A 24,371-nucleotide genomic window follows, 5' to 3' on the forward strand; every position below is an offset into this window, starting at 1 on the left:
ATTTTATGATAAGCTGCTGCATACAAATGACTTATAATACAGTCCAGGGAGACTTGTTCTGTGGAAGTTATTAGTCTTCTATGGCCATGTGTAGAGTTTATAGAAAGAATGCTTACATAGGAATAACATATATGCACAGTATTTATTCAATCATATATATATAATGACTCAAAATGCAGTATGGAAAATGACCCTTCCCCCTTGCATATATATGACTTTGAGTGCTGGAGCTTCACTTAAAATCAAATAAAGAAGCCCCAATTTTTCAGAGACTGCTTTCATTTTTTTCCCTACAACCTGTCAGCCCTTGGTACAAGATTTATACAAATTTGATTAATAAATAAATAAATACATTTACTCAGTGTGTTTTGTAGCTCTGATGATAATTAAATGCACTCAGTTCACTAGTAATCATCTGTTAACACTGATTTTTTTTTAGTGTATTTCTTTCATTCCTTAGAATGGAAAAATAACTTGCAAAACTCAAGACTCATTACACTTATTCTCAACCCTGAATGTGAAGAATGAATCTCTCGCTATTGTTTCTGTGTCCTACTATTCAAACTATTTTGTGTTGACTCCTAGATGCAGTCTCCGCATGAAAATTGGACATTGGTGACAGAATTTGTCTTGGTAAGCTTCACAGGCATCCAGGAGGCATGGTTGCCTCTGTTTGGCTTCTTCCTAATCATGTACTTGCTAACCCTGATGGAAAATGGCATCCTGGTCTTAGTGGTAGCAACAGAAAAGCGCTTACACACCCCCATGTACTTTTTTCTCATCCATCTCTCCTTCTTAGACATTTGGTATACCTCTCTCACTGTGCCCAAAATGCTGGCTGGGTTTGGATATCCTGCAGGTCAGAGGATCTCTTATTCTGCCTGCTTGACTCAACTTTACCTCTTCACTTTCTTGGGCAGTACAGAATGCTTCTTGCTGGCAGCCATGGCCTATGACCGCTATGTGGCTATTTGTATCCCTCTGCGGTACCAAGAGATTGTAGATCGAAACACCTGTCTGATTCTGGCAATTGGCTCATGGTTAACTGGTTTTCTTACCCCAGTGCTGCCTGTTTATTTCATGTCACAGTTGACATTTTGTGGCCCCAATGTAATAGATCACTTCTTCTGTGATGCTTCACCACTCCTTATTCTCTCCTGCACTGACATTTCACTGAAGGAATCAGTAGACTTCTTGGTCTCTCTTTTGGTACTGTTGATCTCCTCTTTGGTTATTATAACATCATATGTTCATATTATCATTACAGTGCTTAGAATTAGCTCGTTGGTTGGACGGCAACGAGCCTTTTCAACCTGTACTGCCCACTTAATGGTAGTGGCTGTTTTTTATGGGACACTATTCTTTATGTATGTCCGTATCAAAGTTACCTCCTCAATCAACCTCAACAAGGTGGTGTCAGTCTTTTATGCAATAGTCACGCCTGTCCTTAACCCTCTAATCTACAGTTTAAGGAATACAGAAGTGAAGGCTGCTTTATGTAGAATTGTTTCCAAGAAAAAGCCTGTTGTAATGTGACATCAACAATAAAACAAGCATTCGTATTATTATTATGGGATAGGAAAGGGCTAAGGGAGAGCAAGATTAGTTCAGAATCACTAATAATATCCTTCTTGTTTATTCAATTTCTTGGGATTATAAACAAAGAATGGAATCGACTGCTTAATTTTAGCTAGAGATTCCACCCATTTTTATAGGTGCTGAAACATTTTATAGGATTGTCATTTGTGAAAAATTGTTATCAGGAAAATAGCTGGGCCAAATGAGAAATTATTGGGATAATGGCAGGAAAACATTTTATGTTACTTTTTATATCCTGTTTTTTCTTTTCCAAAGAGAATCCTAAATCTTTTATCAGGAAAATAAAATTACTCCAAAGTTGAGAGCCAAAGCAAGGGTGAGTAATATACTAAAGACTACAAGCAATAGCTATTCCAAATTAAAATCATTGCATGTTTTATGCTCAGCAGTGTCATCACTGCAGAATTTTAGAGTAGAGGTCCTGGATCCTGTTCCACTGAATAAACACAAGAGCCCTACATACAGTACATTAGGGCAGGCTTCCAGTATTTTAAAGTAAATGCAATAGTACATTTATCACTTCATGAATTCCTTTCCCTGAATTAAAATATTAAGATCAGAGCTGAAATCACCAAAGTGCAACACTGCTGGCTATAATAGATGTTCCCATGTGATGTTGTAGCTAAGAGCACCAGTTCTGGTTGTGGCAATGAGAACATTAGATCCGACCTGATCTGCTCAGATATGAAGGTAAAGATAGTGGCTTTCAACCAGACCTTTTAGTGTTTGTTCTGAGGAACAACCTATTAGACATTTGGCAAATCAACTTTCATATCCAATTGTTTTATTTTTTGTGGAAACCTGGTCTTGAACTTGGAGTTTACACAAAGGAAGGCTCATTTCATTCTTTGTATCTTCTTGAATACAGGATGATACACTTCTTTATCATGTAAGTAACAATGATTCTACTAAAGGTTAGGTGATTGATGCGTTAGGTGAAAGAGTGATTTATTGGTTAGGTGAAAGAGTGATGTTACTATTTGCTGAACTCAACTAAGTGGTCTGATTTGGGAGGGGAATTTAAAGGTCAGCCAAATTATTTAATTTGTTTTTATTCTATTTTAAATTTTTGTATTTATCTGTTTTATTCTGTGGCTGTTCACCGCCCTGAGTTCTTCGGGAGTAGGGCGGTATAGAAATCCAATAAAATAAAATAAAATAAAAATAAATAAAAGGTATTGTGGGTATTATAAGCTTTAGCTAGTCTTTTTGCTATGTGTCATTAGAAAATTTTTTATCTATCACCTTTCATTTTCATTAGAGTATACTTGTTTAATTCCATAGACTTCTAAAGACAAATGCACTTATTCCTGCATCATAAAAAGCTCTCTACTCCATCAAAATTATTTAACATTAATAATACGTTATCTCAAAATAAATTTGTTAATCTTTAAGCCTCCACTTGATTACTTAACAGCTACAGTATTAGGAAAGGCAGCCAAAGGATAGCAAAAATTTACCCTAACATGAGCCCAAACTGTTGGAAATATGGTCATCATCAAGGCACCTTCTATCATATGTGGTGAACATACCCTGAAGCAACGAAATTCTGGAAAATGGTTCGAAGATGGACTCAAGAAATAACAGAGGAAAATATCGATTTGACACCCAAAACTTTTCTCCTGGGAATACTGAAAAGGGCATATGAGAAAAAAAAGAGGTACCTAATTATGCATATCATTACAGCTGCCAGAATAATATATGCACAGTATTGGAAAGAGAAAGGAAGAACATGTAATTAGAAAAATATTAGAATGCGCTGAGATGAATAAGTTAACATATGTGATAAACAAAAAAGAGAATTCGGAATATTACACAGTGTGGGAAATGTGGCATAAGTGGATGGAAGACAAAAGTAAAAGGTAGAATAAGGGAGGGTGCAACTATCAATAATAATCAAGTAATTAGAAAACACCATGTATATTATCTGTATATATTTATGAACACCGCTAAACCGAAAATTGTTAAATTGTATTATTATGTATTTCAATAAAAATTAAAAAAAAAAGCTATAGCAACTCATACCTTTGTCATTTAGAGATTCGGTTTCTGGAATGCATTTACATACAGGAGACTGACCTTTGAAGATCACAGTAAACTAGAATTCAATCAAAACTCAGTGCTCTACCTATTGATTGGCACTAATGGCTATAATAATCTTATTATATACTACAAACAGGTTTCTTTATTCAAAGTTATTTATTCAAGTTAATCAAAATGCTAGTAACGACTTAGAATCCTATGCTGTACCTATCAGAACTGCTTCCTCCAACCACAATTAACTGAAGAGACCCTCTTGTAAAAAAGCTACTTATGGTAAACTGATTTTGTGAAGTGAAGGTTCCATGATTTTTCAGTCTTGAAAACTATACTCTGAAACAACGTCAATCTAGAGGTTAGGTTAGTCCTTGGCTGACTGTCTTCCAGAAATTAGGGTCTTTTCTTGTGGAAAGCTTTTGGGGATGGTTGTGTGCCATCTTGAACTTTACCTTTTTAGTCTCTTGTTTATTTGGTATAGGCAGGGATGGGTTCTAATTTTTTTTACTACCGGTTCTGTGGGCGTGGCTTATTTTGTGGGTGTGGCTTGGAGGTCATGTGACTAGGTGGGCATGGCTAGCTGGTCAGAGTCATTTCTGGAAGGTCCTCGCACTTACCACCAGTCCTTGCACTTACGACCCGACTCATTTGTTTGCTTTTAACACTGATCAGCTGTAGGACGGCCCTTTGAAGCCCCGCGGCAAGAGTTTAAACAGTTTTTTTTCCCTCTAGTCATCAGCTGGGACTCAGGAGGCAGCAATAGATTGGAGGTGGGACCAAATAAAAGGTAAGAATAACATGGGTGGGTGGGTGGGGGAGGGAGAACCAGTTCAGTGATGTCATATCGTCACCGCTACCGGCTTGGCCGAACGGGGCTGAACCGGGAGGAACCCACCACTGGGTATAGGGTGTTGTATCTATTGCTTTGAAAAAATGTCTTAATAAAATTGTACTGCACAATGTGATTTACTGTAGATATTTAGGATTGTTGTAAGCCTCTGTGAATTTAAAAAGTTTAACAATATGAAAATGTAATGAATAATAATATTTTACCTTTTTACATCCATGTTCTTTTAAGTGTAAAACAATAATTTTTCTGTCTCATTTTATTTGAGTCCAAGGCTCTCATGATTTTTGGACAGATTGCTCTTCCCATTGTTTTCCAGGTTATAAATTACTTTGATAATTAGGGAATGATTCATTTTTAATATAATGCATAGTAAGCCAGGTGGGATATCACCATCATCCAAATCAATTCACTACAGGATGAAGGTCTCTTCAGATCCTTTCCAGCACCTAAACTTGGTATGCATCGACCTTAAAAGATCTAGAAAATGTTTGAAAGGCTGAGCAAATGATGTAACTCCAGTCAAAGGTCTTAATTGGAAATTACTTTAACTTTTATAATTGTACCTAATTTGACATTGAGGAAATTTGGTCCTGCTTGGAATGCAGCTTGGATATACTAAGTACTGTTGTTACGTATACATACAAATGAGACACCTTGTAAAAGAGTTGTATTACATTAAAAAGAAATGGTCACTGAAAGAATTTGGTTCCAGGACAGAAAAATGTGGCATGTGAGCCACTAGTTGATCCAACAAGGATATTTTTGCCTCCACTATTGCTGAGAATTTTCTTGGCAACTACAGAGTACCAAACTATATTCAGCTGGTTGACAAACTTCTTATTGCATACAAGACCATGAAGCACAACGTATCACTGAAGATTCATTTTCTGCATTCACACTTAGACTTCTTTCCTGAAAATCTAGATGCAGTCAGTGATGAACATGGTGAAAGTTTTCATCAGGACATTACTACAAGGCAAAAATAGTAACCGGGCAACTGGAATCCATGAATGCTGGCTGATTATTGTTGGATACTGCAGCAGGATACATAGAACACTAAGTAGAAATGAAAATCAGCAATAAAACATTTTTATGCAGTATATCAGAAACATTATGCAATTAAATACATTATAGTCATTAAAAGTTAATTTAATATTTCTTGAGATTCCTGTGTGAGACAGTCATTCTAAAATTGTACTTGTGTTCAGTTTGAAGGGGTCTATTATAATCATCAAAACATTATTATTGTCCAGTGTTATTAAATGCTCACCTGAGAAAAGATATTTATTTACTTCTTATTTCTCATGACTAGCTTTTTAGAATTTGATTTTGTTTGGCTTTAATTGTCTTTACAGTACCAGATTGACAAATTTGATTTGACAGATGGTGATTTTTTTTTTAATCTTTAATTTTTTCATGTCTGAACCCACAATTTATTAACTGCCATAGCAGTGAAATGTACAGTTAGGAATTTACTCAGAGTTCCCTGTTTTATTTTCAGTCAGTATTCTCTTAACTAAACTGGCTTTGTTTGCTTTGAGTTTAATACGATGCAAGAAATCAACCAATTCTGGATTAATCAAACAAACTATACTTCTGCAAAATGTGGTTTAGCACAATGCCTGACGTTAGTGACAGCTTCAGTGTAGATGAGATGGCTGTCTTTTTTTCCAGTACTATTCCGCCCCCCTTGCCAGTTTTTTTAAAAAACAGTGATAAGAACACTGTTTTCTGTTGATTCTCAAACAGACATGGTCCACCATTAGCTACAATTATCATTTAGTGAAAAGTGGGTAAAACTAAGTATTCCAGTGGAGGCAGTGCAGGTGCTGTTGCCCACAGACACCGTATTTTGAAGGGTCTTTCTTCTGAACAAGGCATTGTGGGTAGGGTGGCTGCAGAAACTAATTCTGGGGTGCATGGGGCCTCCTTGGCCTCTTTGCTTACAGCCAGGGGTGAAATCCAGCAGGTTCTGACAGGTTTTGAAGAACCGGTAGTGGAAATTTTGAGCAGTTCGGAGAACCGGTAGCGGAAATTTTGAGTAGTTCAGAGAACCGGCAAATGCCACCTCTGGCTGGCCCCAGAGTGGGGTGGAAACAGAGATTTTGCAATATCCTTCCCCCAGGAGTGGGGAGGGAATGGGGATTTTGCAGTATCCTTCCCCTGGAATGAGGTGGGAATGGAGATTTTGCAGTATCCTTCCCCTGGAGTGGGGTGGGAATGGAGATTTTGCAGTATCCTTCCCCTGCCATGCCCACGAAGCCACATCACGCCCACCAAGCCATGCCCACAGAACCGGTAGTTTTAAAAAAATTGGATTTCACCACTGCTCACAGCACTTTGCTCTGAGAAAAGACTTTGTGGAGTGTGGAGCTTCACACTGGCTGTTCTCCTATTGTGTCAGTTGCTTCAATAAGAAAGCAAACAGCAGAACAATCCAGAATTATCATACAATGCCTCCCTCAGACGGCCATTTCCTTGGAATGAAGGACTAATTTACGGGCCACTCTCTGGAAAGCAGCCATGTCTAGCAGGAGGTTCAAAAAATAATGTGGCTGCCACAACTATTTGATCAAACCCTGTTTCTTTTTTTAGGGGTTGGGCATACAATGCACATAAAAAGAGGCAGGGCTCCAAATGTACGTTCAAGGCTGCCATTTGACTTTTTTTGAGCCACCCTCCCCACCTTCACAGATGCTAATGGAAACTATCATCAGCTGCACTCCTGTAGGATTTGCCCCCTGTCTCACTTCAATTTAATTTAATTTAATTTAATTTAATTTAATTTAATTTAATTTAATTTAATTTAATTTAATTTAATTTAATTTAATTTAATTTAATTTAATTTAATTTAATTTAATTTAATTTATATGCTCAGGGCGAAGACTCAGGGCGGCTCACAATACAGGTGAGGCAGGTGCATGTTATGCTATGCTATGCTATACTATGTTGTTTTATGTTATGTTATGCTATGCTATGTTATGTTACAGTATGTTATATTTTAATGTTATGCTATGCTATGCTATGTTACAGTTATGTTATGTTTTATGTTATGTTTTATGTTATGTTTTATGTTATGTTTTATGTTATGTTTTATGTTTGTTGTGTTGTGCTGTGCTGTGTTATGTGTTATGTTGTGATTTAGTAAATTTATATGCTGTCAATCTCATTTAGAGGCAACTTTGGGCAGCTTACAAATATTAAAAGTAGTAAACATTAAAAGAAATAAAGAATAAATGACACAGTAATAATGTCACATTAAAAGATGGGTGGAGAAGGGAGCACAGGGAGAGGTGGGGGGTGTTCTATTCTAATAGCCACCTTCAGAGTGATATCACCCCCTCATTGGGGCTCCAGGCGAACTGGCAGAGCCAGGTCTTTAGGACCTTACAGAAGGTCTGGAGGGTCAGTATGGAACTCACCTTGGGGGTGGGTGGGGGTGTAAGATGTTCCAAAGGGCAGGAGCCATGGCAGAAAAGGAACTCCTTGACTGATGGGCCCAGAGCATGCCCTTTCTGCTGACATGGGTGAGGCAGGCCAATTTCATCGGGTTTTTTTTAATGCTTCCTTATTCTCCTTTGCAAAATCCTCTAACCAGTTTGGTTTTGACTCAGCTGAGAAAATAATTAAAGAGCCGTTGGGAATAGTGGTTATAAAAGAAAATCAAAGGGCAAGGAAGGAGCTGCATTACTGTTGTGGAATGGGACAACTCGCCACAGCCAACTCGCTATGGCCAACTCATCATGGCCAACTCGCCACAGAACAATTTAACAATTCAATTTAATTATTTAAAATAAATAAAAAAATATTTTAATTTTTGTCATTCACATTTCATTCTCTCCCTCCTTTGGCATCCTTTAATGATTCTATTCCACCATTTCTTTGATATTAGTGGCCCGCAGCGAGTTGGCCATGATGAGTTGACCAGAGTGAATTGGCCATGGCAAGTTGGCTCCGATGCAGGATTTTAGGAATCTTTAAGGATGTCCATTCTAAAAGACATTAGGCAGTTAGTGGGATAATTAATCCTCCTAAAGAATTCAGTGGCTGAGGACTTTCTTCAGGGCTACCTTCATCTCTTTGTTCCTTAGACTGTAGATTATGGGGTTGAGTAACGGTGTGCCCAGAGTATAGACCATGGAAAGTAGCTGGTCTTGCTTTGGAGAGAAGCTGGTGTTTGGACGCAAGTACATAAAGCTGCAGCAACCATACTGGAGGGCCACCACAGCTAGATGGGAAGAGCAAGTAGATATAGTCTTTCGACGCGCATCGGCTGAGTGGATCCGCAGCACTTCAACAGTGATGAAAAGATAAGAGATACAGATCAATATGAAAGGCACTGCAATGGCCATTACCCCTGAAAACAGAATCCCAACTTCACTGAGTTCAGTCTTGTTACTTATGAGCTGGTACATAGGGGGCACATCACAGAAGAAGTGTTCAATTCCAAGCTCAGCACAGAAGGAAAGGTGAAAGACCAGCCACACCAGCATCAGGGAAATCAGGAAAGCAACAATCAATGACATAACTACTAGCTGAATGCATAACTGCTGAGTCATGATGAAGATGTATGTCAAAGGCTTGCAAATAGCCACATAACAGTCAAAGGCCATAATAGCCAGCAAGAAGCAATCAGCACTACCTAGTCCAATGAAAAGAAACATCTGAGCACTGCAGCTCCTAAAACTGATGAACTTCTTCTTCTGCAAGCTGGTCACCAAGATCTGTGGGACCACAGTCGCTGTATAGCAGAGTTCAATCACAGAGAGAGCACCCAAAAAGAAATACATAGGGGTATGCAGGTGAGGGTTCTTCCAGATAGCTAATATAATCAGTGTGTTACCTGTGATTATGAGTGCATAAACTGTGCTAATGCCCAAGAAAAGCAAAGACTGATACTGTGGTTGAGTGGGAAAAGCCAAAAACATAAAATCCAGCATTGCCGTACAGTTCTCCTGAAGCATCCAGAATGATTGCTCCTATCCTAAAAGCAATCCAAAGAAAAAAATAAAAAAATCTGTGATCAAGCCAGTATATAAAAGGCACATTTTACCTGAAATAAACAGAGGTTTGACATGACAAAAGGGTAAAGGTTGATGTGTAGTTCTCTAATGTTGGGCTGGAGTTTCTATGAATCCCCCTCATTGGGCAGGAAAATGATGGTTTAGAAAGAATTAAAATTCAACAGCCTCTGGAGGATCAGATTATTAGTCCTTGCACTAAATGAAGGAGGGAAATATGCAAGAAGGCTCCCAAGCCCTATAGAAATTCCCACCAGACTAAAATGATGCTGTTCATATTTCTGACTTATCACTTTTTATGTGTACGGCCCAAATATATCCTTCTGTTTGGGAAGTTTAATTGACACACCTATATATGGTCATTTTATGATTCTGTGTCTGTTATGTTTACTGAAATCCTTGATAGCTGCTATTGCACTAGCATGAATAAATATTCATAATCCAAAGAATAAGCAATACAGAATCACAGCATATTGTTTCATATGAGTATTTCCATAAGTGTTTTTTTTGCAATTTTTGAATATCTGCTTTTTGAACTTTTGAAACAACAGGGCAAGTGGGATGGATTTTGAGAAACTGATTTTTCAACTGGAAAAATGTCACCTCCTGTCACAGACCTCTAGAGGTGCAAATTTATTTATTTATTTTAAATCATGATCCCAGGAGAAATGCTGTATTAAATAATTTACAGGACTAAAATATGTTTGAGATGTTGTTAGGATATGGTGTAAGTCTAACAAGTTGTTCAGGCAATATATGTGTTCTATCATTTTAAATGTATTCTGTAACTTTAAATGTAATGCTGAGTAATTGTACTGTTGAATCATTGCACTGCTGACTTCACTTATCTTAAGTGGATAATTACTAGTGTAAACTGTATATAAGAAGGAAGCCAGCTATAGTCATTGTTGGACCTGCTCTCATCATTGCTTGACTTGCTGCTTGACTTGCTGGTTGAAACTGTTACTGTCGTGTGTGAAGAAGTGGATGGATCTGCTATCATCGTGATTTGTTACCAGCGTGAATTACTGCTGTTTGTCTGGTAAGAAAATATCTGTAACTTCGGACTGATTTGAATGGCTAAAGACTTGGATTGACTAAAAGACTATGCAATTGTTTTTCACTACAAAGTAAAAGCTTTGTTTAACCAGTTTGTATGTATTGTATTCATTGCTCTCAGTACCGTTTCTCTGTGCACTTACTCTGCTGGTTGGTAACACAACAATATCCTTAACATATGTTATGGCAACAAAATAAAGCAGGAAAAAAAGTTTAAGGTTTTTCATCCTTTAAAAAAAGAATCTGGTGAGCCAGCCTATAATTTATTTTTTATAAAAGATTATATATACTTTTAGTATATAAATATATGCATAGATTGTTAATTAATGTGATAAAATGAATGTCCTTTTAATTTTGATTTTTCATTTCGAAAAGTTCACATGTCAAAAGGCGGAATGGGATGAAACGCTATAGTTTTTCTTATCCACAGCATAAGCATAGAAAGGACTAAGTCAAGCTATGGAGAATTGGAAGTAGGGGAAGTTGAATATGGTTTGCATTCTTTGTACTATTTTAGAATTGGTTCTAGGGTTTTGTGTTCTTACACAATCAATTGTGTTCAGCAGCTGGGCAAAGTTATTTCTGAATAAGCTCTGATTTACTTGAAATAGCCCAAAAATGATTATTTCCATTTTCAGGGATGAGTCTGAGGAACTCTTGACTCATCCTGGTTTCACATCCTGACTTGATATATAGCATTCTGTTCAGAGGTCCTTCACTGCAACCGTTGCATTCTGATTTTTGACTATGGCCAGACAAATGAACAGCATTCTGCAATTCCAATTTCTTTGAGGCTTCTTGCAACTCCCCAACCCCCAGGCACACTAGTCTAGGGAGTGAGTGGGGAATGAGTGCCTGGGGAGAAATTGGCAAGATTTCCATTTCCTTTTCTATTCTGGGTGTGTGTGTGTGGGGGGGGGGGAACTCTCTGATGCAAAGGAGAAATTGCTGCTAATTTTTTTTTTAAGATGCTGTCTTGTGGATGGCAGGAGGGAATGCTACCAGTTTCTTGCTTACTGAATAGGAATGCACAATTATCTGCTTTTTAAAGGACCCTATTCCAGTGGTGGGTTGCTACCGGTTCTTCCCGGATCAGGCAAACCAGGTGGCAGCGGGAGGCTCCGCCCACCCATCTGGATGCTTCTGTACATGTGCAAAAGTGTCACGCACGTGCATCAGTACATGCATGCCCAGGAGCGAACCAGTAGCAACGGGTTTCGAAACCCACTACTGTCCTATTCCCTGCAACTCAAGCCTATTTCCTTGACAACCTTCAAAATTCTGTTCCTGGTGATTGATTGTAGGCATTGTTTTAAATGCCTTTTCTTCCTTCCTCCATAGCAACCACACAGAGCTATGTTGTGGTTTCCACTTGTATATTGTAGTGTCTTGTACAGCCATCATTGTCCCAAAATAACTGCAATATAGGCAGACTTTATATTGCCTCAGTAACGGCTGGATGGTATTAGGCAGCAATAATTTGCCTATGTGTTCAGCTACTGGAAAAAAAAAAACAATTGGTTGTAAAACTGAGGCATGATATATTTTCACCACCACAGCTAATAATAGATCTTAAATGCAAGGAAAAATATTCAGGAACTCTAGCATTTCCCATGAAGTTGGGATGAGTTCACAGCTGAAACTATGAAGACCTGAAGTAGTGAAGACTTGTTAGCACATGAGAAATGTCTTAATGTTCTTTTAACATTACTTCTAACATTCTACTGGAGCAGTTGTTCCCAATCTATTGCCCTCCAAATGTGTTGGAGGTCAAACCAGCGTGGTTCAAGGGGGCCACAGAGATTAAAATCCAACAATTTGGAGGTCAACAGGTAAGGGGAAACTGCTGCTTACTAAATAACGGGATAATATATAGTAGCTAAAACTCACTTCATATTGCCTGTTCTTTTTGTTAATTACATGGTCATCCTGCACAAATTGGAATATAGGATTCCATTATCAGTAATTCATTACTTTTTTACTGTTTCACCTCATTTGGTCATTTAATTGGAAGCTAAAGGACCATCATAATGCTCCATTGCTTTATATTCATGCATAGTTGATTTGGAAAAATCTTCACAAGCTGATAAATTTATCAGTACTTCAGCATCTGTCATATGTTGTGAACCATCAAGCAAATACTTCTTTGGAAGAAAGTGGTGATCTGACCTTAGTTTTAATTAAATGTCCCATTAAGGCATAAATAGCATTTGGCAGTAAATATAAGCATAACTCTCACTCCTGCTCCTCCTACAAAACTGGGTGATGAAAATTCTTTTCAAAGAAATGTGCAAGGCAGGAAATTTCCACACCTGAATTCATAAAATTTCTTCGCTATCCCCCCCCATTTGTCTAGAATTACAACTTAAAAGCTTAGATTCTATTTCAACCAAATTATGCAAAATGAATGTAATGAAAAAGAAGTAAGTGGTAGAAGTGTAATCTGTAGCTCCTCCAAAGTTTCTCTTTTCCTCCTTTGTGTAACTATGGAAAATAATTTGGAGGGGAATTCTGTAAGTACAGGAGAACCACAAAGGAGGAACAAGTTTGGATCAAGATAGCAGGTCAAAAAAGTTAGATCCATAAAGCTTACTTTGCTCTAGTCTAGGCGATAGAAACCTTACATGCATTAATTTAAATTACCACAAAATTTAATATTGGTTTCAGTAAGGAGATCCAAAAAGCAGAAGCAGAATATACGTAGAGCAAGAACAGCAGAATAACAATAATTCAGCTGACATTTTAAAACTCTTTGAAAACATTTTTAGAAAGTATTTTATTTGGTTTTGAAAGTTCTACTATTTATCCTGGAGAACATTAAAAAAGAATGCAGGAGAAGAAGCCTTCTCCTAGATTGCAGTTGCCATTGTTGAATAGGACCACTCATGAAGGACTTTATATATAGTACAAGTATAGCCTTTACAGTATCTCAGATAAGTCACCACCCTTTATGAGTCTCGGTTCTCCATTCTTTTTCCTCAAAGCTGATTTTTTTAAAAAAAGAAATGCTGTTAATGCCGTATTCTAGTTACTTGTTTGTCACATGTTTATAGGTAATTGTGCAAGAGTTAACAAAGCATAATTTTTTTGTTAGAAAGTGATTTTTTTTAAAAAAAACATTACTTCTTCTCTGTATCCTAAGAAAATAATGTCGTATGTTTTCGAAATATGGGCATCTGTCGTTCAATAGAATTGTGGTGGTGACAATGAATCCGTGATTTCTATTTAAGACCATAATGTATTGACTAGCACTTGAAAAATGGGAAAACTAATTCATCCTGACAAATCATTTGCAAATAAGTATTGATAGTTAGTTTGCTTCAAAGGTACTGGATACACATGAAAATCTACCAAAGGTGAATAGAAGGGTAACTTTTCACCCTTGTTTGTATTCTCATCTCTCAGGCCATCTTACCATGCAGATGACGATGACTTTGAACTTAAGACATTAGAGTTACCTCAGACAGCAAGATGGGTGGCATATAAATTTAATAAATAACAAATAAATAAAAATTAGAAAACAGCAGAATAGGAAATTGTGTAAAATAAGCAACTTACCAGGGATGATAAGTGGCAGCTCCACTGTTCTTGTGATTTCTGTCTGTATTTGGACTGCCAAGATGGGAAGATTGTTCAGTCATAGGTTTGATCAGGAAAAAGAGGAATGGCCCTTTTCCTCGAAAAAGAGCTGCATAGATAGGTTAAAACAGCCAAGGTCTCACTCCCTTGCTGAAGAAAGTGGATCTGCTAGAGAATATGTGTGTTCACTTGCCTGTGAAGTGCTATCAATCTCTGGACACATTAGCCAGACTTTTCTGTCTTGTTCTTTGTGGAATCCCTAGGGTGCAGTTGCTTATCTAGATGATTTATGATATATTGCCCAGTTCATATACCTCCATGGAATATTTACAGACACTTCTCAGGGTGGTTGTATATTAGTTTGATTACTACAAAAATGGGTATATCTGTACCAGGTGCAACTTTGCTAATTATGTTCTTCACATGTAACTGGGTCTTAAACTCAATGTAGATTCTATTCTGTGAGGAATTTATACATCTTTTACAGCTATAATTAAGTACAGCTATAATTAGGTAATTGTGGGTCTTAAACATCATTCTTTATTTGCAAAACAAGAAAAAATGACAAATTGGACTCTGAAGAGCATGCTTCATCAAGGAAGCCTTTATTTTAATAAAATTAGTACTCATTTCTTAAAGTATGTAATACATGGCCTTCATTCCGAGAAGGCCTATCAACAAATATGTCTTTGTTCTTCACTCTTTATAAATATGGGCTGTCTGTATGGTTTTACATTTTATCTGTTTTTATGGATTTTTCAATTTTGTACACTGCCAAGAGTCTATAATAAATTTGAATAAATAAATATGGGTGATGTGACAATTTTTTTTCAACATTTTCATATTCCTTGATTAGAATATTGTTTTTTGCCTGATTGTTTATCTGGTGCTGATCTCTGCTTGTCTGAATGTAGGCTATTGTATTTTCATTTCCTCCCTAGGTTTTTTTTTTTTTCCCCTCTTTTGAATGGTCTGTAATGTAAACTCCAAAGTTCAACCCTGAGTTAAATATATTCTCTTCTGTTAGAGATTTTTCTTGCAATTTGATACCTTCTTTAACCCGGTATCTTATGTGATTGCCTAATTTGCCTTTGCTTTGAGCAATAATATGTTAATTATTACATTTGGTTAATAATATTAATATTAACAACAATAATAAACATTGCCCTTGGCTACAGATATGAAAATTCATTTCCGCCAAGTACAGATGGGATCAGGACTGTCCCAAAGAATGCTGGAATAAAGCTTTTGTTTTGATATCTTCTGCAAGATCATTCCTCAATCTGATGTCCATTATAAAAAGATTTCTGGTGAATGCAAATCTATTAGATATCCATACCATAGTGTAATTAATTAAGCAGATAAGAAGTAGAGAACCAGTGACAAAATACAAACCAGAACCCCAGATAACATGGACAACATTAAGAGATGCTGGGAAATGATCAGCAATTACCTGAAGGATTCAAGATTACTTCCTTCTGTGATAAAGCTAATCCACAACTGGTTTTGAGGGTATAATAATGTTATAGATAAATTGACATTCAAGTCTGAGATGTAACCATTTTCTTTATGACCTTCCTTAAAGCCTGCTTGATATCTTTGTTCCTCAGGGTGTAGATCAAGGGGTTCAGGAGGGGAGTGACAAAGGTATATATAAGAGCCAGTTTCCTATCCTCATCTTCTGAAGTGCTGGACTTGGGACGCAGATACACAAGGCTGCAGACTCCGTATTGTAGGATCACAACTGTCAAGTGGGAGGAGCAGGTGGAGAAGGCCTGGTGCCGTCCAGATGTGGACTTAATCCGGAGAATGGCAGCCACAATATAAACATACGAGATGCATATCAGAAGAAAGGGAATTGTTAAAACCAGGATGCCAACAATGTATAGCACAGTTTGGTGAATTTGCGTGTCAGCACATGCCAGCTTTAGCACAGGTGGTACATCGCATAGGAAATGATTGATCTTGGGTTGGTAACCACAAAAAGGCAAGTTGAAAATCAAGATGGTTAGCTGCAGACACAGCACTATGGCAAGAATCAGGGAGCCAATCACCAGCCACATGCATACTTGCCAAGTCATGATGAGGGTATAGCGAAGTGGGTGGCAGATGGCTATGTAGCGATCATATGCCATGACAGCCAACATAAAACAGTCAGTGCTGCCTAGTGATGTAAAGAAGAACATCTGGATGGCACAGTTCACCAATGGGATTGTTCTGTGGAAATCAAAAATGCTAGCAAGCATCTGAGGTACTACCACAGTGATGTAACACATTTCCAGACAAGAGAGGCTGGCCAGGAAGAAATACATGGGGGTGTGCAGGGAGCGGACAGTGCAGATAACCCAAAGAACAGAGCAGTTACCAAAAATGATTGTGAGGTAGAGCAAAAGAAAGAAAGTGAAAATAAGATGTTGTATCTCAGGAACAGTGGAGAATGCCTGGAAGATGAACTCGTAGGCAATGGATTGATTATCCCAGTTTGTAATTGTCAGATACATCTCAACTATCACTATAAAAAAGAAAAAAGAAAAAAGAAAAAAGAAAAAGAAAAAACGGTTAAATAATTATGTACAGTATATTTACATAAGTTTCAGAGTCAAAAACCTGTAGACTGTATGATATTGAGGTCTGATACATGAAATCTCAATGGTTAATCCTAGTTTTTTTTTTCATTTTCCTTCATCTCACAATTACGCTCTACCCAAGCAAATTCTAACATTTCCAGGATATTATTTTAAATGTATTACGATATCAATTGTCCAAAACTGACCAAGTAGAAACAAAAGCCGATATATACAGAACTTGGGTTATCAATGGGATACAAGCATCTCATCAGTCTCCCTACTACATCAGGAGAGGGCAACCTTTGAAAGCAAGGAACCATATAAAAGGCAAGAGATGAGTCCAGGTCCCACAGAAGATTGAGATTAGACTTTGGTTTAAATTCAATTGTGTGAGTTTCCCATCTCCCAATAGAACATGGAGAGGAATATATTTTCAGCTGCTCTGATGTAAGAAGGCTAAAACCTATGAAAAAAAGGGGTGGAAGAGTTGAAGTGTAGGCTGAATATAACACTACTTTGATTGAGATTATTTAATAAAACAGCTGGCATTCCTGTACCTGCATAGCATTTCTTTTCACAGCCCTTTACAGTTCTTATGATTCAGCTCTCGTAAGACTTACCTCCATCAAAGAACCAGGTTCTACTGATGTTCTTAGTGTAATACTTGCTTGTCTTCCCAAATACATTGCTTTCTCACTTCCAGCTTCCAGCTTTCACCCATTGCAGTATTGCCCACTTTAAACCTGTGAGCAAGGAAACAAAGTGGGGAAGATGAGAAGGCAGCCCTCTGCATAAATATTTGGAGTGTGGGAAAAGGCCCAGAATGCCAAGTGCAAATAGCAGGGCAACACATTAGTAGCATTCTTCTGGAACCAACAACATTCATGAATTAAGTCATTATATAATGACAGCTGGGTTTAGGGGTGGAAAGGGAAATTGCTGGGGAATGTATAATGGAATGGATTGGCCTTAAAGCCACAGTTTTATTCACTCTTTTTGAAAGACAGTTTCACTGAATAGAAAGAGTTATTTTTCTTACAAAACTTTAGGGTTAGAATATGAACAAATATAGAAGTCTACTATGGTTTTTCTATTTCTGTCAATAAATTGATTTACTTTATCTGTTATCTGCTATTCTTTGAATAAGCCTTCAGGCTACCTTCATATTTAACAGTGCTTATACAGCACAAAAATAAAGTCTCCTTTGAATAGAGCTGAGGTCCAGGTAATTTCATGGACAGATCCAGGTCATTTTCTCAGCAAGGGAGTAAAAGTGGTTTGCCACAGTCTTCTGGATGTTTATAACTTTCTAGTTGAGCCTTGATTCTGATTAGTGGAATCCCATTATAGTACTAATCAGTCTTAGCCCTGCTTAGCTTCCCAAACCAGATAGGTTCATACATGTCAAAAGCAAAAAGCACGATGATAGAATACAGACTTAACTTACGTGTACAATACAGTTTTCAGGAGTTTATAGATATTATAGATTTAAATCTTTCAACAGCTGCCAATTTTTGTGTTTCAAATAAAATTAATTTTAAGTGCTGTGAGAGATCTAAAATTGTAACTATTGTTTTTTAAAAATGATACCTTTATTGTTGGTTTCTATTGTTCAAGTTTCAGGGAAAAATGAAAAGTCTGATAGAGGAAAAAATGGCTGAATGAACAGAAATGCAAAGCTGAAAAATATTTATAAGGAAAAGTATACCATTGCATTTACTGAAAAGGGAGTAATTCCTGAATTAAAACAGTTTCCACCCCATCACTCTGAAAGACTAGACAGCATCCATTGTCATATTCTCAGCTAATCTTTGCAGCTTTCTCCTTTTAAAGGTAAATTATTTGATGTAAAAATAATATTGTTTCTAGGCAAATACAATCTGTAAATTGTCCCGCTGTACAGTATTCCTAGATCACTGTGCTCTCGTAAACAAATAGCTACAGAAATTGATTATATCATCCATTCCAATTCTCCCTTTCTGACTGTTACAACTGATTTGAACACTGCCCAGAATGTCTTCAATAATACTAACTATGATCTTGAATTGGTACATTTTCATTTGTATTCTGCAATCCAAGACCAAAATTGTGAAAAGTGTTCTGAATGTCAGCAGAATCAAGCTTGATTTGGGGAAGAAACACATTTAATCAACTGTCATCTGTTAAAATCTTCCCATTTTTGCTCACTGCCCACTGCAAACCCAATGCAGGAGAAGGAATAAAAAGGGAATGAAAATGAGACAAAAGAAAACACCACCACCACCTACATCTCTAAATAAAGCTTTAAAAAATATCTGGCTGAAATCCACAGGAGTGCCTAACAGTCCAGTCAACCCCCCCCCGCCCCGCCCGCCCCCCCAAAATCAGACAAAGGATCTAGCTAAACTCACCAATGAACTCTTACCTTGTAAAATGCCTCTGATCCAGGATTACAAAACAAAAGAGGGGGCATCTCTTCTTCTTAGTAAGGTTTCCGTCTCAAAAGATGAAAGGGGAATGAAATGTTATCAAATGTCTATGAACAGGTTGGTGAGCTTTCTAGCTGAATTATCTGTTAGTTCCTTTCTGGGATGAATCCAGTTTACAGTGTTTGTTAGATTGAATATAGCCAGGTTCCTCCCAATTTACTGAATCAATACAGGAATGCAAGCAAAGGTAGCCACTTAACTCAGCTATCTTTTCTCCAGCCAATCAGGGCAGTCTTTATCTTCTTTGCACGGTATTATACCCAGGAGACATGTCAAGTATTTAATATTTAAAAACAAAAACAATTCTCCTTAGGAATCCTAGTGTCATAAAGTTTTTAAAAAGTAATTAAAACTTCAGAGGCCAAAAGCTTGCAATAAATTCATTTCAGCATTCTGTGTAGAAACTTTTGGCCAAACTGTGGCCACGTCAGCTGGCAGGATCCACCTAACACTTTCAAAAACCTTGAATGCTCTAAAACCGTGATGGTGAACCTATGGCACGCACGCCAGAGGTGGCACGCAGAGTCCTCTCTGTGACATATGGGCTGTTGCCAGCTGCTCTTCCGGTTTCTGCCACGGGCATGTGCACTGGCCAGCTGGTCTTCGGGTGTGCCGGAATGCTGGAAATCCGAAGACCAGCTGACTGGCGCATGCATACGCACCGGCCAGCTTATCTTCGGGTTTCTGGACTCCAACGCGTGTGCATTCTAGTTTTGGCAATCGGTGCCAAAAAGATTTGCCATCACTGCTCTGGAAGCTAATGCATTATGTTCAAAATTAGCTTTGCAAAGCATTATAAAAAAGAAGCTATCAACTTCATTGATCATTCATATCATTTCTGAACAATCCTTTGCTCCTGGGGATGCTCTTCTCTCTCCTCCTCCTTATTTATGATTATATTAAGTAATAGTCAGGAACTGCTACTGCCACATTGCAGGTGCATTGAAAATGCATGTGGATATTTAGTGTGTTTATAAATAGCTTCAAGTCCTATTCATAGAAAAAGGTCTATTCCAGTGATGGTGAACCTTTTTGGCAGTGAGGGGCCAAACCAGAATGCTGCATGCGTGACAGAGAGCTGGAAACCAGAACACCAGCTGGCCGGTGCACATGTGTCTGCTGACCAGCTGGTCTTTGGGTTTCCGGTGCTCCAGCACGCGCAAAGACCAGCTGGCTGGCACTCTTGCAGGCGCCAGAAACCCAAAGACCAGCTGGCTGGCACGCTTGCGGGTGCCGGAAACCAGAGGAGCAGCTGGTGATGGCGAGCATGCCCAGAGAGAGGGCTCTGCGTGCCACCTCTGGCACATGTGCCGTAGGTTTGCCATCACAGGTCTATTATATTCTGTTTGTTCTGTTCTATTCTATTCTAAATATTCTAGGTTTTCTACTGCTTTAGCCACTATGTTTCAGGCAACTATGCTTTCTAGTTTCTACTTTTAAATACTTTGGGGTTTAAAGAATTCCACTTAGTCCCTTTCACACTTTTTAATGTGAATAGGAAAACACATTGAACAGGTTTCAGGTGACATTGGTTTATAGGTCCAACTATTTTAATCTATGAATTATAGTTTGTGTTCAAAGATGATATGCAAATTAGGCAATGATCATTTATTCAACAAACCATAGTTAAAGATCCAATTTCTTATAATGGTTAGGGCATTATAGACTCAAAACCTCCAGACTAAAAATCTGGAGACTGTGAGTTTTAGTCCTGCTTTAGACATAAAGCCAGCTGAGCAACTCTGTGGCAGTCCATCTCTCTCAGCTCTACAAAACAGGCAGTGGCAAGTCATTTTTGAAAACATCGCCAAAGAAACTGCAGGGACTTGTCCAGGTATTTGCCAGGAGTCAAAACAGACTTGAAGATATTAATTTCCATTTTTTAAAAAAAGTTAAAATACAGCATAATGTGAGAACACTAGACTCTGTATAAATAAAATGAGTTCATTCCCTGATTGCAGTGGTGGGTTCCTCCCGGTTCGGCCCGGTTCGGCTGAGCCAGTAGCGGTGACGATATGACATCACCAAACCGGTTCTCTTTGTTTGGGAGCTGGGCCACCCGCCCACCCGCCCCCCGCCCCCGCATTATTCTTACCTTTTATTTGGCCCCACCCCCAATCTATTGCTGCCTCCCGAGTCCCAGCTGATCGACTAGAAGGAAAAAACCTGTTTAAACTCTTGCCGCGGGGCTTCAAAGGGCCGTCCTGCAGCTGATCAGTGTTAACAGCTGATCAGTGTGATGGTAGATCAGTGCTTCCAAAAACAAATGAGTAGACCGGTACAGCTCTGCAAGCAATTAAAAGCCTGGTAGACCAGTACCTCTGCTAAATCCTAAAGAATTGTCACATGATCATCAAGCCACGCCCACAAAATAAGCCACACCTACAAAACTGGTAGTAAAAAAATTTAGAACCCACCCCTGCCTGGTTATTATGAAATATCTCTGTCAACTTTCTTATCTGTGGTGCAATGACAAGGATGCATGCATGTAGCATGTCATAAAAAGAACACAACTGCATCCCTTTGAGGATTTTGTTGAACTGCTCTTACTTGTAGGCAAACTCATTTCATGAAAACTGGCAAATATAAAATCTTTGCCCCTAGAGATCATTTAGTTTTACTGGGCAAATTCATTTTTACAATTACCGTTTTTATATTTTTACTAGATGAACAAAAAGGACATGATTTGTAAGATAGAATGATTGTTTAACAGAGCTTCTGCTCGCCGGCTCTGATTGACTAATTACATTTTTCAGAGAATCTTTGAAGGAAGCTTGAAATGAATGAATCACTCCAAACCATTTACTGTATGCTTATGCCTTGTTATTTTCATTTATATGATTTTAATCTTCCTGCTTTTTATTGTTATTCACTGCACAAAATGATATACTCTTTGTTTTTAATTTTTATCTTATCTCTGAAATAAAAAAAAAATTCTTTATTGCACCTCAGCAAAGAGATTGCTGTTTTCTGCTGCTGGTTGAGATGGAACAATTTCAGGGCAACAATTGATGGACTCCTGCTGTCCTTTCCTTCCCCTATTTGCATCACCACCTGTCGCTATCACTGGCATTTTCAGTCCCTCCTCCATGTGCAATAGCATGTTTGTATGGGAGTCTTCTCTCAAAAGAGCACAAACAATATTACTTACAAGTTGGAACCAGTGGTGGGATTCAAATTTTTTTGTGAGTGTGGCATGGCTTGGTGGGTGTGGCAGGAGAAGGATACTGTAAAATCTCCATTCCCACCCCACTCCAGGGGAAGGTTACTGCAAAATCCCCATTTCCTCCCGATCAGCTGGGACTCGGGAGGCAGAGAATAGATGGGGGCGGGGCCAGTCAGAGGTGGTATTTACTGGTTCTCCAAACTACTCAAAATTTCCACTACCGGTTCTCCAGAACTGGTCAGAACCTGCTGAATACCACCTCTGGTTTGAACACTGTAAATGGCTTCAATCTGCCCCAGCATGAGATGGAGCACAGATTTATTGCAAAGAGGAAATAGGTCATCTATATCATGATAAGCAAGCCATGTGGACAACCACTATAGCTTTCTGGGGGAGTAACAGGACAGCCTCTGGGAGGCAATTCCAGAGAGAACCTCGACTATGAAGACTTTCTTACCCTCAGCTTAATGATGACTAAGATAATAAAAACGAAGCCCATCCATCATATATACATGTTTATGTTCATGTTCACTGAACTGACTTGGATTTTATTTTTATTTTATAGGGGGGGGGAATGCAAATTATGTGTATTCAATATTTCAGCAACGTCTTGAATAATTCCATTATACATTTTGTGTCTACTCTGTTTTTATTAGGATATGTGGTGACTGATACTGCTTTTATCTTTAGTTTTACATTTCTTCTGTGGTTACACAGGTCATTGCATCTCTTTTTCAACCTTTTTATTCCTAGTTTTCTTGTCTGGTTCAATGTTTGCTGTTAAGGCTAACCCTAGTGAGAACTTATGTAAGACAAGTGCAATCTATTATTTAGGAAATTCTCATGGTATGCAAGATATGTGTTGGCAGAGGAGGCATGCTGAGGATCCTGTCAACCCAATTATTCCAGTTGGAGGGGTCCAGGAGGAAGGTCTTCTCTGCTGTTCCTCCTGCCTTCCGGATGTCAGGTTACCCCCAATCTTCCTATCCTTTTGTAAGGGGATAAAGACAAGGCTCTGCCATTTGGCTTGGGGCCCCAGTGGGGGAACAGCACCAGGGATTAAAATGCTACTGGTTCGGACCAGTTCAGGCGAATCGGTAGTAAAAAATGCTACTGGTTTGGGTGAACAGGTATTTCTGACTGCAATATATTAAGTCTGCTGAAGTAGGAAGTAACATTCTGTTCGTTGATTGGTTAAAGTAACGTTCTGTTTGTTGATTGGTTAAGCCGCCTGACAGCTGGCTAGATAAGAGCTGTCAGGCAGAGTTCCAAGCAGTTTCAGTTATAGCTGTGGCAGTTAGCACAGCTGTTGTTAATAAATGGTTAATTACATGATCTTCACATTGTCCATCATCATTGATCAAGCCAATACATTTCACTGACGATCAGCTGGGTGATGATCAGCTGTGACGCGCGATTTATATTAGTTAGAAATTTGGATTTCCTGCTTTCTAGCTAATCTAAATTACGTGGCACAGCAGATCCCCCCCCCACTATCTACTTACCTTTGCAGACTCAGAAGGCTTCAAAATGTTCCTTTTTTAGCACTGCGTGGGCACGCCTCTTGCATGTGTGCACCTCAGGTGTGCATGCTAGCTCAGTGCGCGCTTGGTAGCAAACTCACATAACCAGTAGCAGACTTCAGAGGATTTCACCCCTGAATAGCACGTGAAGGTGGTTGATTGAGTAACAACAGATCCCACCTCTTCCCACTCTTCCCCCACCCTCCCCATATTTCCATAGGTATTAATGTTTGATTTTAATTTATTTATGGTTTAGTTGTATATGTATAAATATATTTTTATGAGTGTAAGCCACTGAGAGTTACCTTATGCTGAGATGAGTGGCCAATACAAAGAGCCTTGGTGGCACAGCAGACTAAAGTGCTGTTAAATAGCACCAGCTGCCTGCAATTACTGCAAGTTCAAATCTCACCAGGCTCAAGGTTGACTCAGCCTTCCATCCTTCTGAGGTAGGTAAAATGAGGACCCGGATTGTGAGGGCAATAAGCTGACTTTATATAAA

General features: G+C 38.4%; 3 protein-coding genes across 4 annotated transcripts; 1 reads left to right on the top strand and 2 right to left on the bottom strand.

The window, feature by feature from the left end:
• Window positions 1-585: 585 nt before the first annotated feature.
• On the top strand, window positions 586-1,536 carry LOC139310602 (olfactory receptor 6Q1-like). Its single transcript, XM_070934788.1, has one exon. It carries the CDS (start codon window positions 586-588, stop codon window positions 1,534-1,536), a length of 951 nt encoding a protein of 316 aa, XP_070790889.1.
• A 3,274-nt stretch (window positions 1,537-4,810) lies between these two features.
• On the bottom strand, window positions 4,811-9,472 carry LOC139327430 (olfactory receptor 10W1-like). Of its 2 annotated transcripts, none has more exons than XM_070957259.1 (2): window positions 8,535-9,472; window positions 4,811-4,818 (listed from the first exon to the last, which is right to left on the bottom strand). In XM_070957259.1, exons 1-2 carry the CDS (start codon window positions 9,448-9,450, stop codon window positions 4,811-4,813), a joined length of 924 nt encoding a protein of 307 aa, XP_070813360.1. In that variant the 5' UTR covers window positions 9,451-9,472. The 2 variants fall into 2 exon arrangements, with proteins under 2 accessions (XP_070813360.1, XP_070813359.1); XM_070957258.1 differs by lacking the exon at window positions 4,811-4,818 and adding an exon at window positions 7,936-8,100 and having other exon boundaries at window positions 8,557-9,472.
• A 6,173-nt stretch (window positions 9,473-15,645) lies between these two features.
• Window positions 15,646-16,646, bottom strand: LOC139327431 (olfactory receptor 10Q1-like). The gene has a single exon (XM_070957260.1). It carries the CDS (start codon window positions 16,644-16,646, stop codon window positions 15,687-15,689), a length of 960 nt encoding a protein of 319 aa, XP_070813361.1. The 3' UTR covers window positions 15,646-15,686.
• Window positions 16,647-24,371: the final 7,725 nt, after the last annotated feature.

This window comes from Pituophis catenifer, unplaced genomic scaffold (genome assembly GCF_029215685.1).
Source record: "Pituophis catenifer annectens isolate HBS135680 unplaced genomic scaffold, rPitCat1.0.hap2 SCAF_1, whole genome shotgun sequence".
Taxonomy (NCBI): Eukaryota; Metazoa; Chordata; class Lepidosauria; order Squamata; family Colubridae; genus Pituophis; species Pituophis catenifer.